At 43.4% G+C, this 17,078-nt stretch overlaps 1 protein-coding gene across 6 annotated transcripts in view; it reads left to right on the forward strand.

Annotated features, from left to right (window-relative positions):
* LOC147614215 (B3 domain-containing protein Os07g0679700-like) overlaps positions 1–17,078 on the forward strand; it is a 93,008-nt gene that overhangs the window by 33,997 nt on the left and 41,933 nt on the right. For 5 of the 6 annotated variants that reach the window (XR_015263090.1, XM_086780758.1, XM_086780759.1 and 2 more), the window contains exons 3-9: positions 7,824–8,479; positions 8,726–8,822; positions 8,922–9,096; positions 9,249–9,325; positions 9,526–9,963; positions 12,035–12,084; positions 12,319–12,365. Coding sequence is in view for 5 of the 6 variants with exons in the window: in XM_086780758.1 (XP_086636884.1) it covers positions 7,824–8,479; positions 8,726–8,822; positions 8,922–9,096; positions 9,249–9,325; positions 9,526–9,963; positions 12,035–12,084; positions 12,319–12,365 (1,540 nt within the window). In the remaining variant the exon portion in view is untranslated. Of the gene's footprint in view, positions 1–7,530; positions 7,667–7,823; positions 8,480–8,725; positions 8,823–8,921; positions 9,097–9,248; positions 9,326–9,525; positions 9,964–12,034; positions 12,085–12,318; positions 12,366–17,078 lie in introns of those variants that run through there. The other variant, XM_086780762.1, reaches the window with a different exon arrangement.

Below are 17,078 nucleotides of genomic sequence, written 5' to 3' on the forward strand. Positions count from 1 at the left end.
CTTCTCCTCTTCCCGAACAGTCCAAAACAGTCCACCAATCAGCAGCTAAACAGCCCCCCTCTTGCTCACACAGTTCCCAAGATCTATCAAGAGCCTAGAGCTCTGATACCATGTGAGAATATGCAGCGGAGATGAAGACAAAATCTAAAAACTTAAGAGCAAGTGTACTGCAGAAAAACACAATAATAGAGGAGAGAGGGAGGCGTGTAACTCTGCTATATATAAACAAGAAAATCCCGGTAACTGAATACATGATGTGTGGGGGCAAGGGGCCATTTTATATGGCCCCTATGATCCAGTCGGCCAGTAGCAAGGACAGCCCACAGCATGTAAAAGACACCCGACCTGCAGAAATCCCAGTCAGCCAGCTCCTGTCAGTCGGCTACAGAGAGAGACGAGGAGGAGCAGGACCAGTCGGCCATCACCTAGATCAGTCCAAGAGCCACATGACAGCCTCCCACACCTGGTAAAAATAGGGAAAAATATGGAGAGTGGGGAAAAATGAGAAAACACCTAAATCGGGCGGGCACACCCACAACAAAGGCCCTAGTGTAAATATACAGACAGGAGATGACTGCTAACAAAAACAGACCGGTACGGAGCCCAAAACAGCCCTGAATTCCGTGCCAAATCAGCCCCGAATCTGAGCCATAAATCAGCCCCAGAGGAGTTCTCAGATCAGCCCCTCAAACAGTCCTTAAATAGCTCCAAAAACAGGTCAACCAGCCGTGACAGGCTTTGGGAGGAATCGACCAACCATCTGGCTGCCCTGGAAGAAGTCGACCAGCTCTATGGCTGGCCTAGGAGGAGTCGACCAGCTGAAAGCAGCCCAGAAATCGGCTGTACGGCCAGAGAAAGGAGAGAGAAAATTTGCGATCGGCCAACGGAGGAGAGAGAATTTGCAATTGGCCAGCTGAGGAGAGAGAGAGAGCTCCAGAGTGATGCGCCCCCCCCCCCCCCCCCTCAAATCAGCCCCAAGCCCTTCTTTAATAGAGTCAAGCTGTTATATTTGCAACACTTTTCTCTTTTGCCCAAAATAGCTGAGCTTGCCCAAAAATATCAACTTTTTAGCTTTTCTTGGTTTGTACTCCAAGTTTTAGCCCAAAAATAACTGAACTTGTCCAAATATATCAGCTTTTATGCTTTTCTTGGCTTGATGTCCAAGGTTCATCTAGATGCCTCCTTTTGTCCACCTGTCCAAGCCCAAAAACAATAATGTCTTGCCCATCATTAATGATACGTGAACACACCGACTTAAAAAAAATATAAGTCAATTTGATGAATTAAATCCATGCTACTCATGCTGTATGGCCTTCTTTCGGTCCAAACCATGCTAGTAAAATGTTGTAGCTTTCTTCTGTGGAAAATTCCCGTTCACACCTTGGTTCTGCTCAGTGTGTGAAACACTGATCAAGACTAGTGAAGGGACCAAGTGATGAGAGGCTTCTTCTTAGAAGACTTCGACCGTGAAGACTTCCCTTTGTGCTTCTTGTTGTTGTTGTTGCGCACTTCAAATTGTTTTGTTGATGCTGCCTCAAATGCTCTACTCAATTCTATTATATAGCCTGTTGAGAAAGAGCTAGATAGTCAGATTGCAAAGAACGCAAAGAGCGGCCTTGATGGTTATGTGAGTGTTGAGCATTATTTTAAGTTTGGTGTTCATTTCACTGCTTTGATTCCAGTGGAAAACTGCAATCTTGCACCATTGCAATACAAGTGCAGGCCTCTATCTGATGAATATGTAAAATACTTGGTGAAGCAATTTGCAAGCCATTCAAAGCCTGTTTCAAATGCTGTAGCCTTGATGCCCTATGATCCAGTGAAAAATGAGCCTATTTTGACCATTGACTAGTCAAAGCCTCGAAACCTCTGCCTTGTGGAGGGTTCAGAAACCGCTCTTCCTGGTCCAAAACCATTGGCACAAGCTCCTCCCATGTAATGGTGCGGAGCCTCCCACTTGTGATCAAAGAAGAATAGAAAGCTGAGTACTCAGGGGATAGATGAGAAAACAAGGTGATGGCCATGTCCTCTGATGATATCTCCTTCCCAGCTTGAAGAACCTCTTGCTGAAGAGCTTGGAGTTTGTTGATGTGCTCTCGCATCGTCGAAGACTTTGTAGGATTCACTCACATTTGCATTTCCAAGGAAATTCTCTTGTACAAAGAGGCCAAGTGCTGCCAAATCCCTCGAGCCAGCGTCATGTGTTTGATATGGTTGATTACTTGGGATGTGCAATTGAGGAAGATGAAAGAACGAACATGGGCATTGACACGATCGCACAATTGTGCCTAGGCCTCCCGCTCTTTGTTAGTGGATAGTGAAAGTTCCTCCACGTCCAACTCTGGCCTTGGAACCAAGGTGGTTCCAAACGTAGTAAACGATACGTTTGGAAAACGTGCTGAATAGATTCCAAACATAGTGAACGCTGCCCTCGATATATATATATATATATACACACACACACACACAAAATTTATAGTTTACTTATAAAATTTTGAAATATGAAGTTTGAAGATTCATCAATGAACATTAAAGCACTTACTAATACCATACAACCTTTAGCTTCAATTTTGCGGGAGGGAGAAATGAAATGTTATATTAATGTCTTCAAAAGGCCAAAGTGACCTATGTGACCAAAGTTACAACCATGTGACATCTGATACACTCTCTAGAAAAGAAAAGAAAGAACGGAAGGTAAGTATCTAGCCCTGCAATACATCAACAGGGAGCATCCGGAAGCAGCAACTAGGGAGAGTGGGAAGCTAATGCTACGAGTATATGCGGGGGGAGGGGGAGAGAGAGAGAGAGAGAGAGAGAGAGAGAGAGAGAGAGAGAGTTGAGCGCCGCATAGAGACGCCCGCAGGAGAAGACTTGAGCGCCGCACAGAGGCTGCCACATGCACGTAAGGAAAAGCGGAAAAAAAAACGACGTTGACTTGCGTTAGTTTTTTTAACCTAAAAATCAAAAGTGCACGTTCACTACGTTTCCAAACGTTAGTGAACGTTTCAAATGTTTGGACCGTTTGGATTACATGCAAACGTAGTTTGGATGCAACTATGCTTGGAACTCCAAACATGATGAAATCAGCCAAATCATAAGACTCCAAGACAAACTCCATCATTACCTTCTAGATGCCATAGTTGTTCCCGTCCAATTGTGAGTCCACCGGGAACGTCGGGAGGGTGGGGTTCTTCACATGTTTCTCTGCCATCTCGAGCAAATCTGCCATCTTGAGCAAATCACGTGGTCTTGTGAAGGGAGGGTGAGTGGGAAAAAAAATGAACGAGGAGGCTGCACTTAAATGCAAGGTGGCTGTCTGGCAATGATGCCGCCTTCTACCTTCTTCTCCATGTCCTGTACAGCCCAAAAATACTCCAATCAGCACCAAACGCAGCAGTCCCGAATGCTCTCACCGTCTCCAAAGCTTCAAGCCACCTTGGGCTCTGATACCATGTCGGAATGAGCACCGGAAATGAGACAAACAACTGAGAGAACAGAAACATAGAAATGCTGGAGACAGAAGTGTTGTATAAACTCTACTATATACACAATATCTAATACAAACTGAGTGGGAGGCAAGGCCCACAATATATATGGGTTGGGGCTGTTGGTTGGCCATTGCAAAACAAGCCGACAGCCCCAAGAAAGCCCATGACTGGGATAAAATCCAGTTGTTCAGCATAAAAAGCAAGTCGGCCAGCGACATAGCAAGTTGGCCTGCAGAAAAAATAGTGGGCCCCACCTGAGCAGCCAAACCTATAGGCCGACAAGGAAAAGACAACACCCCAACGACTGGAAAAAACTGGGAAAAATATGGACAATGGAAAAAAATGGAGAAACACTCACACCGGGCGGACACGCCCACAACACTGGCCCTCCCTCCCTATAGTGTAATATGGTACAGATAGGAGATGACTGCTAACAGGTACATCGCAAGAGATTGCCATCACTATTGGGGTGAAATATGGCTCTCCTCTATCACCCACTCTTTTTGGCTTCTACATTGATGAGATGTTGAGTTTCATATTGACAGATTAGGCGGGACTGGTTCCATACTGGCAGGCATATTGATCCGCCTACTACTTTATGCAGATGGAGCTTCAGAGACATTTGGATGACTTATAGGATTTTTGCACTCAGCGGGACCTCATTGTTAACCTTGGTAATGGTCTTCAATTCCTCTCGCCCCTTCACATCTAGCGAGCTTCACGTATAGAGGTGATCCTTGGTGTCACTTTCAGTGACCCATGCTTCACCATGCTTCTCGCAACACATGCTAGAGTGACACAGGGATATCCAGCCTTGAGCTTCCTTGAGCGGTAGTGCTTCCACGCACATTTCCAGGAGCCCCGGAGGAAGGGTTGGCTTTTTGACACCCTTGGCACACGAGCTTTGATGTATGGATAATTTTTCTAGGGCCAGATTTATCTAATGAGGATTGGTAGTGAGAGGCCCTAGGTCATGATGTTCTTCCTTATGATCCAGAGCAATCCATTAGTCCCACACCAGATTATCCAGCCAGAGTTTTTTGTAGCCGAGATGGTACTGGATGCACTCTTCTAGACAGTCACATACCTCCATCGCATCGGTCATGCAGACATACCATACTTTAGGGTGGCCCTCGAGTGCTAGTGGTCTTGAGGACTCTAGGGCAAGCCTCGGGTACCAAGACCCAGGAGGAGGACACCCATACAATGGATCCTGTGAATCCACCTCGGGCTGCTTTGGACCCACCTCACGCGACAAGAGTTACCTCGGACCGGGCCTCCACATTCCTTGACGCCCCTGGCCCCTCAGACGTCGGCCACAATCCTCTCATCAGCACTAGATCCAAGACATGGTCGATCGCTATTGAGCTACCTTTCCACGTGATGTAGCTGAGGGAGGTTGTAACTCGTGGCGGGTGCCTAGGGATCTAGGGTCTTTGACACACTTGTTGATACCATCAATGCATATTAAAACACTTAAACATGGCCACAGCCTTAACACATATCCATCATCACTTTGCATAAAACATAAAAGCTGGACAAAACATCCACAAATGCTGAAAATGGAGCTTGCACGTGTGACACCGCATAGAGGCCGGAATGGGCTGAACCCCCCCCCCCCCCCCCCTTGGAGTATTTTATTATCCAAGGAGAATAATATCATGTACAAGCTTTGAGGGCCTTACTCTCCCCACGGGAGATGCCGGATTATCCATATACAAATGCCATAACACAGCCCAACACAAGGCAACTGAGCCGGAACATAGGCTGTAGAAATGCCGAGCCAACAACATAATCCATATACCTCCGTGTGGGTACTGATTCTTTCCCAAAAACCACGGGTCTTCATGCAATAGAGTTGGTACAAGTACAACTCTCCATTCAGCTGGTACAGCAGGTACAATGGCTGGTACAGTCGGTATAGTGGCTGGTACAGTAGGTACAATGGTTGATACAGTTGGTACGGTGGCTGGTACAGTCGGTACAGCAAGTACAAATGTTGGTACAGCATGTACAGTGACTAGTACAACAGGTACAGTGGTTGGTACAACAAATACAGAAGTTGGTACATCCAGTACAATGGGTGGTACAACAAGTACAAAAGCTGGTACATGGACTGGTACAACAAGTACAATGGCTAGAAATCATAATAAATGATTAAATACCCTTGCCTTCAGTATTTCTTCGCGATGGAAGCCTCCAAAACAATCCCCAACAGCCAGTATTCTTCATGGGCAGCCTTCAAGAGAGAGAGAAAGAGAGTAGCCATCATTAGGTTAGCCTGTAACGGTGGTAGAGGCTAGTGTGCAGCAACAGAGCCTCCATTAATGAAGAGAGAGGGCTCCAATTTATAGATTTGGGCCTCCCATGAGCTAAAATGGTAAGAGAAGGCTACAATGACAAGTGGAGAGCCACACAATAGCTGAAGTGACAAGTGTGAGGCCACTTGTCTCACTTTGATCCACTTTCTAACAAGTGTGAGGCCACTTGTCTCACTTTGGTTCACTTTCTTGCCACATGTCCCAATCTAAGAGATGGGTCCTTCCATAAACTTTATCTCTAAAAATATCCCAACTGGTAGACATTCTATCATAGGCACTTTGCCAACTCTTGGTATCTACTCAATTCCAGATGTAATGACGCGAACAGAATTTCCATCGAAGTCGGGCCAAAAATAGCAACTCTCCTAAATTTTAGGAGTGTGGTTCTTTGTATTCTAGGATAATCCCCCATTCCCAAAGCTTGTACTTTCCAAATATTTAGACATCCTGGAGTTCACCAGATCCCTTTCATACTGGGAAATGTCCAGGTTGGTGACAGAGGCTATACTCATTAGCTCTGGTATACCATCCATTGGGGGCTGATGCTCCTCTCATGTTTCATGTTCGTGGTATTCCATGATGAGATTTCCATGGACAGTTTTGTATCACTCCAATGAGAGAGTTTTGCTTTGTTTCTATTTTATTTTTCATTCCATGATGAGATATGCCATGGACATTATTGTATCACTTTGGTCTCACAGGCCCCGTTGGGTCCTTAGTAGATGCTTAATCTTTCTTTCTTTTCTTTTCTTTCTTTCTTTCTTTCTTTCTCCATGGGTATCTTCCATCCACCTTAGCTTAGCGTCTCTCTACAGTCAACATGTAATTTAACACCTTAGCACCAAGAGGTTACTTGTCCCAACTCTCCATTTTGCTCTTTTTTTTTGATGTGAGGAGAGGGCTTAGGTTGTTGAGGGTAAAGGGAGAAAAATTAGGTTTCCTTTTTCCGTGCAATGCAAACTAAAGCTGATTTTAGGGTTTTCCTTGCTCTAAGGCTGAAAAATCAGGCTGGGGGTGTCACGCAAGGCGGAAATTAATTTGCTCTGATACCATTGTAATCTATTAAGCTAATTAAGTATGATTGAAGACTTAATACTGATTTATAGACACATAGAGCGGAAAGGAGTAACAAGTTCTTCTGAAGTAGGGTCTGAAACGGTACAATTGTACAAGCACATCCTGAGTGTAGGGTTGTGGCTCTTAAACAAATAGTTATATCTTTTAAAAATGGACAAATGTGTCTCTTGGATGAGACATGTCCTTTCATAGTAACCCTTGCGACAGGTTGTGTTCTTGCAAGTCATCCCTTTACTAATAATCAATGATTAAGGCATAGGTTAGGGAGATTAAGAGATATTAGTCACTAATTGTGACTCATTGTCTCTCACCATTCAAGGCTCGGTCTATGCGTTCGACATGGCGTGGTTTCATGTCTTCACAATACATATTTCACCGCCAAAAACTCCGTGTAGAAACTGCAATGATTCTTTTAGTTTTTATCGTTTATCTATTGCATCAGCATGGGGCACTCTAGGCATGCACACTCCGCTCGCATGCACGTAAGCATGCTTACTTCTGTTATTGGAGGGGGCATTGAAGCTCAGAGAGCATTACCAGACTCTGCCACTACTAGGGTTTTCTTCCCCACCTGGGGTCTGCCTCACAGCAGGGGTTTTCTGGGCTTGATTACGTGTGGAGTCCCAATGTCATGCTTTTCCCGCGTGACATATTTGCTCATAGCATGGGCATATTCCTTTGCCAAATCTTAATACCATGCTCCTAGTATGACGCATCCATCTTAATGTTAGGGAGTGATGTACGTGATATGGATGCTGCAAGTAAAAGCCTCCGTGGAAGGTAGAATTTTCAAAGATAATTGTTTTTGGACAAGGTTGCCCAATTCTGCAGATGTTTCTTTGTTTTATAAACCATTTGAAGTGTGATGGAATGCTTTTTACTAAAAGCTCCTGGTAAGTCGATTATGGGCTGAAAGACGTTGCTGGGTGGATTGCAGGGGAGAGAAACCTTTTGGGAGGAAGACATTCATTTCATGGAAAATACTGAAGCTGACAGCAAGGGCTCTGGATTGGCAGCACACAATGAGCCCATGTATCTGGAGCTATACGATGCAGCGAGATCAAAAGATGAACACTTGGCACAGGATGCTTTCCTTGCACAGGAGGGAAGTCTAGAAGAAGGATGCATTGCTATACAGACAGATAGATGTAGTGACTTGCTAGTTAGTAGGCAATCATGTGCTCTATCAAATAGTACAGGTATCGAAGTTGATGTGAAGGAAATACCACCCTCTATTAGTGCCGGATCGCCCATGCTGTCTGGGTTATACTGTAGCGAAGGTGCTGTTAATGATTTTGGTGCTCTTGCTGGATTGAATAACTCTGCTGGTTTCTCTGGGACCCTTGGTTCTCATGTTAATGAGATAAGGACCCCCGGGTTTAATGCTGCAACATGCCATCGGCAAAGGCCATGGCTCTTTCAAAAGCCTCAAAATTATCAAGTGAAGAACGTGGAGACTCCTAAAGAGACGTCTTCTCAGGCACTGATACGAGTTGCACGACCACCAGGCGAGGGCAGAGGCAAAAACCAACTGCTGCCGCGCTATTGGCCACGAATAACTGATCAAGAGCTCCAGTTGTTGACAACTAAAGAGTATCCGACTGACCTTTTTGCATTTCCTTGCCTTTCTAAGAATTAGTCTTGGTTATTTACTAGTCATTTAGGTGGTTTTAGTCCTGGAAATGATTCTTCTTCCATAGTTTTTGGTGAAAAATTCTTGGGTTTCTTTGTTTTGAGTCGATGCTGCATCTCTTGCTTGGACGTTTTGTAAAAGAGGCAAGCTTTCTGCTTGAGTAGTCTTGCAGGTTCATGAGTTGTATTGTTTAACAAGAAAAACAGCTCAAACTCCACCATCACGCCACTGTTTGAAAAAATATTGAGTGCAAGCGATGCAGGCCGAATCGGACGGCTTGTGCTGCCCAAGGCTTGTGCAGAAGTAGGTGCTTTTAATTTTTGAGATGCCAGTTGACACACTCGTCAAAGTTCCCTGAAACCAATCACTTTTTATAAAAATTTTCCATACATCTTGTAACAGGCCTATTTCCCACCCATCTCGCAAGCAGAAGGCTTGCCTTTGAATGTCCAAGATGTTTCTGGGAAAGAGTGGGTGTTCCAGTTCCGCTTCTGGCCCAATAATAACAGCCGAATGTATGTTCTAGAGGGAATCACACCTTGCATCCAGTCAATGCATCTGCAAGCTGGGGACACAGGTATATGGTTATCGAATTTCTAAATTGATTCACACTTGAAATTCATGACAAGAATTTTCATATGACCATGTCTTTACAGCGCAATTGTGCCTTTTGATATCCACCATGTGCATTAACTCCTGATCAAGAATTGGGTGTGTACATCCATGCAGTGATCTTTAGCAGACTGGATCCTGAAGGGAAGCTTGTGCTGGGCTATAGGAGAGCACCGAACACCATAAGTGCAGAGGTTGTAAAATTGATCATCTCAAAGCACCACTAATGCATCATTTCCAGCTATAAGTCATGCTATTTAGGGCCTTACAAGGGTTTCCATTGGTTCCTTACATGCTTGTTTTCCTGACTGATTTGTCTGCATAGTGGACAAGATCCCCATGATTCAGTTGTATGGTTCTTACTTACAAGAATCCCCACGCATTGGTTTTTCAGGAGACTCAGAAACCCACCATGGTGGGCTCCACCTCAACTGCGTCTCCGAGCTTGATCTCCTCGGGCTGCATGGACAAATTTTCCACAGTTGCTAGTCTTACGGGTCTTTTGTCACAGTCAGTGAAAAGCTCCAGTAAGGCTCAAATTAACAAGAACTCTGGACAGTTCAATATGCGGGTGGGGGGCACTGGCTATGGATTGCAAAAAACAGGGATGTCAGAGTCCAAACCAAGAGAAGGCTCTCCCTTCGATTTTTTGCTTATGAGTGACAAAAGAAAAGCTAAGGAGATCAGTCTGAAGAACAAAAGGCTACGTTTTGATGCAGAGAGTGTTAAGTTCAAGATGAATTGGGAAGAAGCACAAAACTTACTGCGGTCTCCACCAAATGTGACTCCAACCATTGTTACGATTGAGGGCTATGACTTCGAGGAGTATGAGGTACCTCCCACAGTTCTTTTATTGCACAGTGTAGCAGTTACAATAGGATAGTAATCTAAACACGTTTAGTTGTATAATTTCACTTGATCTTGAAGAGGATGAGGTACCTCCTACAAATCTTTTGTTGCACAGTTTTAGACTCACATAAGTCGTCGAAATACATTTAGTTTTATAATTTTACATCTAGCATTAACATGATTTGCTATATCTTATTCATGCAAGATGGCTGCATGCGTGTTGTCTATGTGAAAATAGAGGGCCATGGAAACATAGCTGATTAGCCTTCAAATAGAACAAAAAAAGGCTACCTTGTATACCAATGAGATTCCTCCTTATTTGAGGTGTTTGAACTTCGAGACTTGGACCTTCGCATATGGTCGGGGGTATTGCTGGGTCGATGGGCTGCATTAATTGACATGCAGGCCAACATGTGTGGTTAGGGTAGGGTTAAAGTAATTCGCTCCCCTTCCCCCGGAAGCGCTTTCCCCCCCATGGAACCGCACGTGCAAGTTTCCTCGCATATGGCTCGAATGACTAATGGGAAGTCTAGGCCCCTTGCCAGCCCAAAGCTTTTGGTTCCTGCGTAGGAGGGATGGCTATAGGGGAGTGGATGCCAGCCCCTCCCTAGCGTGTGTGTGGGCAGTCTTTGCGCTGGTGGTTTGTCTTGGCCATCTGACACTCCCTTATAAAGGATTCTGTCTTTGTATGTTAAGGTTCTACTTATAGAAGCTTCCCTTTATAGGGGGAAAAAGTAACTTGTGGCCTAGCTTCAAACAGTCAGTAAAGAAAGCTGTAGTGTCTGAATCAACCTTAGTTGGCACACCTACTGTAGGTGTCTTTGGCTTCAGGTGTCAGGTGTGACAAATTGCCTCTAGTTGCAATTGTATCATGTGACTGTCACTGTTGGATAGAGCTCTATGTTTCTACTGTACAGGTCAAGTGTGGAGTCGGCATGGGGTATCGTCACCTCCAATACTTTGCTATAACATTGTGTCTAGTCTGCATGCTGCATGACCGATCCATGTGGAACTATGTGATGTAAGCAATGGTAGAGGCAAGGGTTGCCCTCAAGCAAGCAGTCAGAGGTCAAGCTCACCCCTTGAACAGTAGAACCTGTAGGCTGTGGGGCAAAGCCACCTTGTCATAAGAGGTTAAGGTTTCCTACTGAAGGTGAAATCAGCCCTTTGCTTACATCACTTCAGTTTTTGCTCTTCCAAGTAATGCATTTTTTTGTCATGCAACTCTGTGCTATTCCTATGTGTGGTAATAGAGCCAGGCATGTTTGAAAGGGTTTCAAAACTAGCAGTCCATAAGTGAATCCATCTATTTGAGATTTACTATTCATCTCAAAGTGAAAGAAAGCAGAGTTAGTAAAGTGGGAGGAATAACATGCGGTGTACTCAAGTCAGTTGACACTTAAAGAAAAGGTAGGCGCATGCTTGCAGCTTGACTCAGCCAGGAGACCTATTGACAGAGGGAGCCTTAAGGTCTATGCTTCATATTTTAACAGAATAGCAGAAAGAGAAGTGGAGAGAGGAAAACCTGTGCAAGAAGTGGGGGGATCGAGAAAACAAGGGAGGGAGGGGGAGGAGGCCAGCTGGAGGTAAAAAGAGGGGAGCCATTGCAAATGGCTTTTTGTTTTTGGGCGATTGGCTAGGCAGAAGGGGCCACAATGCCGAGCTTCAGGGTTCGTGAAGGAGGACAGCAGACAATGCCATGTGGGTGCTGCCAGATCACTCACACAGATGTTGTCGGAGAAGAAGAAAGCAGGGCAGAGGGGGAGGTGAAGAGGTCCAGAGGGGACAAGGCAAGCACTGCTGGATTTCAGAGTCACGTGAAGACATGGTGGTGGGTGTTGGCAGCTAGCTTGCATCAGATAGAGGGCTTGGATTTGCTATTCTTCCCTTGTGAGATCCTAATTTTACTTCTTAACTATGTAGTGAAGTTTCTGAGGTGATGATAGTTTGTGTCGGCTAACAAAATTCCAAGAAGAGTTTTTATATTCTTTCGAGTCTATTTACTCGATATTATTTTATAGGCCTGCCTCTGAGATTTTGATAAATACTTCCAGGAACCCCCTGTTTTTGCAAGAGGAACCATCTCCAATACCAATCCTGCTGGGTGAGTAAAAGAAAGCCGTTTTGTTTGCAGTGTGGCAGCAGTGTGCTTGAAAAAAATGTCTTTACTTGGGGTGTAAGTTCTATCATAGTCATGCATTTTGGTATGTTTTTCCATTGAAGCAGATGTAATTTTTGTACTTCTAGAAAGGGGTTTTAAAAAAAGAAAAAAGGAATAGGAAAAGGCCATTACATATCTTCGCTTTTCCTGATTTTTTCTCTTTCCTTTTGGGGTCAGGCAAGATGTGGAAAACGACAAATTGAATTCTCTGCAGAACATGAAAGGTAAAATGTATCACTTGTTATCTATGTCCCTTGGATATTCCCTGGTTCTGAGAAGACCCCCATATCACTTGAACAACAAGGGTAATTAAAAGGATGTCTTTTATACATGCTATATGTGAGCGCACGTGCGCGCACGCGCACACACACACACACACATGTATGTATGAATGAATGCTGTATGTATGTGTGTGTGTGTGTGCGTCACTCACTCTCATGCTCCGAGGGGTTTTTGCCTCGCCATCGCCTATGTCTCACATATTACACCCCCATTATGGTATTGGTTGGAGCTAGATAGATCTACATTGCATTCTTGTATACCCTACACATATAGGTTGCATACTGAGCCTGTAGCAATAGTGCTCCATTCATCCCCCCCCCGCCCCCCCCCCCCCCCAAGTAGCTGAGTACTTTCATAGTTTATTTCATGTTCATTTTGTCCTCTTTTTTTTGGACATCCAGAGGACATTGACAGTTGTACATTGATTTGTCTCATAGGTCGAGTTCGGCCTCTAGTAGACGTTAATACAGCTTTCTCTCTCTCTCTCTCTCTCTCTATATATATATATATATATATATATATATATATATATATATATCTGTGTGTGTGTGTGTGTGTGTGTGTGTGTGTGAGAGTGTGCGTGTATATGATCAATGAAGCTTGGGCAAATGATGTACTACCATCTTCTTGGAAAGAAGGATTGGTTAAGCTTTTCCCTAAACGGGATCTTTGTGAAGCTTTTTCTGATTGGAGGCCCATTACTCTTATGCCTGTCATCTATAAGCTTCTGACTAAGATGTTGGCAAATTGTATTAAAGAATTTTTACATGATGGTTTGCATCCTGCGCAATATGGTTTTGTGCCTCGGAGGCAAATCAATGATAATTTGGCTAATGCTTATATTGCCATTGAATATGCCAAATACACTCAGGATGTACTCATTTTGCAGGTTGATATCGAGAAAGCTTTTGATTCTGTGCATTGGGACTATATAGCTATGACTATGAGTTATCTTGGTTTCGGTGCAAAGTGGCAAAATATTGTGTATTGGCTCTATAATGATAGTGATGCTTCTTTGATTTTGAGCTCTTCTCTATCGGATTCTTGGAAATTGGGACGTTCAGTTCGCCAGGGTTGTCCGCTTAGTTCCTTGTTGTTTGCTATTGCCACACATCCTTTTCTTTGCTACTTGGACTTTCTGCAAGCTACTGATGAATTGCATGGCTTGCAGCTTCCTGCTGGCCATACTTTCCTGGCTCAGGCTTATGCTGATGATTCTTTTTTTATGTCCAAGAATACGCAACAAGATCTTCAGAGATTAATGGAGGCTTTGGAACTTTTTGGTCTGGCTGCTAGTTTGAAAGTGAATTTCCGTAAGTCTACCTTGCTTGCGCTTAATGTATAGCAGTGGCATCATGTATTGTGGCCCGGTGGAATACCTCCTGGTAGACATATCGTTCGTCATTTGGGTTACCCTTTGGGTTGGCAGCTGTCATCTTCACAAATGATTCAATGGGTTATGCTAAAATTGAATCGCAAAATTGATTATTGGCAGCTTTCCACTTGGCCTCTTCATGTACGTCTCAGGATAGTGCAGGCTATTGTAATGGCTTACATACAGTTCTTTCTTCCATTGATTATGTGGAGGAAAGCTGATATAGATCGGTTTATGTCTCTGGCAATGGCAATTGTGTGGAAAACTCAACATCGTAAAAAGGGTCTTCGTCAAAGCTACATGATGGCTTGAACATATTGAATATTCATTTTCATGTGCTTGCTCGTAAATCCACTTTGCTGTTGGAATTCGTACAACAGCGCCAGCCATGGGCTATTATGTTGGGTCATATGTGTATGTCTATGTCTTCACCTGCTTTTGGAAAGTGGACTGTTACGTATTGGGATGCAATTTTCAGCCATTTCGATGGAAAAATTGTCGGATGCCCTCTTTCATCTAAGTTAATTTTTGCCTGGAAACAAGTTACGCAATATCTTTTTTGGAATCCCAGGCTTAATGCGCAATCTTCTTTCTTCGCCTTGAGAGTATTCATTGGTCAAAGGCTTTTGATGTACCCTTGGCTCTACGTGAGCCTAGGAAGGCATATTTCCTTTCAAAGAAAGGGGTTTATCTTATTGATGATGTTTTGGATGCTGGTGGCCATGTGCTTTCTTTTGTGGTTGCCGCCAGAAAATTTGGTTTGGGGATGCATTATAGATCAATCTGGCAGCTTATTCAAGAGCTTCTTGTTTGAACCAATTGCAGATTTGGATCCTTCTGATCGTTTGGTTGATTGGAGCCTTAGAAGAGAACAACCTGCACGAGGCCCTTTATCAATGGCTAAACTTTCGGTTCATTCGATATATCATCTCTTGTTACCTGCCTCTTGGGTTCAAGAATATGCGAATCAGATTTGGCATCTTCATAAAAGTCAGGCTTGGTGGAAACAGCGGCTTCATTCTCTTTGGAAATGCAGTCTTCCTTTGAAAAGTAGACTTTTTTTATGGAGATGCTTGATTGGAGTCTTGCCAGTCGGCCTTTTCTTGGCTAGGCGACATTTGGCACCTTCAACTTGTCATAGTTGTGGTGCTTCTCAAGAGACAGTCTTTCATCTTTTGTGGAGTTGTCCTCTCACCAGGACTTTATTGGATCGGATTGCTGCATGTTTGAGAGCCCGCTTCGGACAGGCATCCTTTGGGAAATACTTTTGGATCTTTGGTCTTCTCCCTTCACCCCTTAGATCCTATAAAGTCTTCTTTGATTGGGTTCGCTACTGGGCTTTATGGACTACCTGGCAGTCTCGCAACAGGATAGTTTTTGCTGGGCCTCATTTGGATGCTTACTCATTCTTCCGTTCCTCTCTTCAGCAATCTTTATATGACTGTCTCTCTCTTCATGAGATTGACTCATCTTTGTATGCTCTTTTTACAGATTGTTTTTAGATGTTTAACTATGTTCACACGAACATAGTGAACACTCTACTGGTCTTCCTTGTATATGGTCTTTTTGGTGGGTTTTCCTCGTTTTGAGGTTTCCCACCTGTAATTAATGACATGAAGCTTTACAAAAAAAAAAGTGTGTGAGTGTGCGTGTATGTATATATAGTATACATACACACACACACACACACACACACACACAGTTATATATACATATGTATATATGTATACACACACATATATGTGTATATGTGTGTGTGTGTGTGTACATACACACATATATGTATATGTATATGCATCTATACATTCATACATACTACATGTATATAGATATGTGTGTGTGTGTGTGTTTATACATATACATATGGATGGATTGGTTGTGGAATTCTTTCAACATTTTCGAGAGGAATTGGAAGACATTCTATTGGCAATGATAAATGCTACATGGTTACAAGGAGTGATGTCTGCTTCTTGGTAAGAGGGCATTGTGAAATTCACTCCCAACAAGGATGTATGCCTGAATTTGGCTGATTTGAGACCTATCACTTTAATGCCAATGCTATACAAATTGGTGACAAAGATGATCTCCAATAGAATGTGCTTAACAAAGTAATATGGGTTCATTCCTAGACGACAGATAACAACAACATATGTAATGCTTATATGGGAATGGAGTATGCCAAATACACTGGTTAGGAGGTGTTGCTACTGTAGGTAGACATTGCCAAAGCATTTGATATAGTGTACTTGGAGTTTATTGCTGTCCCCATGAAACGTCTGGGGGTTTGTCCGAAATGACAGAAGTCTTCTAGCACAGTTAGATGTATCATTGGGAAAGGATTATCATCATCCTAGACTTATGAAAGATAGTTTAGGCAGGGATGCCCACTAAGTGCCATGTTGTATGTGATTGGCATGCATCCTCTGCTGATGTATATGGATATTCTTACTCGGGAACAGAGGATGGTGTATATGAATATTCTTACTCGGGAAGGAGATTTACATGGATTGGTACAGCCAGATGGATCATCAATGGTTGCACATGCATATGCTGATGACTCTTTTTTCTTTCGGGCAAATACTCCAAGGGATTTGATAGTAATTATGAAAGTTTCACAATTGTTTGGGATAGCAGCAGGGCTGAAAATCAACTTTAGAAAGTCGAAGTTGCTACTACTAAAACAGGCGGATTGGCATAGTATACTCTAGCTAGGAGATATACTACCCCCCCAGGCCAAATCACTAGGCATTTGGGATATCCTTTGGGTTGGAACATATCTTTCAAAGAAGCAGTTACATGGGTGTAAACAAAAGTCAAACAACAGTTGACCTACATGGCCTTTGGATGTCAGGTTGCGAATAGTACAAACCCATCATAATGGCTTACATATAGTTCTTCTTGTCGTTGCTAATTTGAGACAAAAAATCGCTCGACACATTCATATCATCCATAATGGAACTATTATGGAAAACAAGCACTGATATGAAAGCTTGTACCACTAAAACAGGCAGATTGGCATAGTATACTCTAGCTAGGAGATATACTACCCCCCCAGGCCAAATCACTAGGCATTTGGGATATCCTTTGGGTTGGAACATATCTTTCAAAGAAGGAGTTACATGGGTGTAAACAAAAGTCAAACAACGGTTGACCTACATGGCCTTTGCATGTCAGGTTGCGAATAGTACAAATCCATCATAATGGCTTACATATAGTTCTTCTTGTCGTTGCTAATTTGAGACAAAAAATCGCTCGACACATTCATATCATCAGTAATGGA

Source organism: Cibotium barometz, chromosome 42, assembly GCF_041138505.1.
Source record: "Cibotium barometz isolate CiBa-2024 chromosome 42, ASM4113850v1, whole genome shotgun sequence".
Lineage (NCBI taxonomy): Eukaryota > Viridiplantae > Streptophyta > Polypodiopsida > Cyatheales > Cibotiaceae > Cibotium > Cibotium barometz.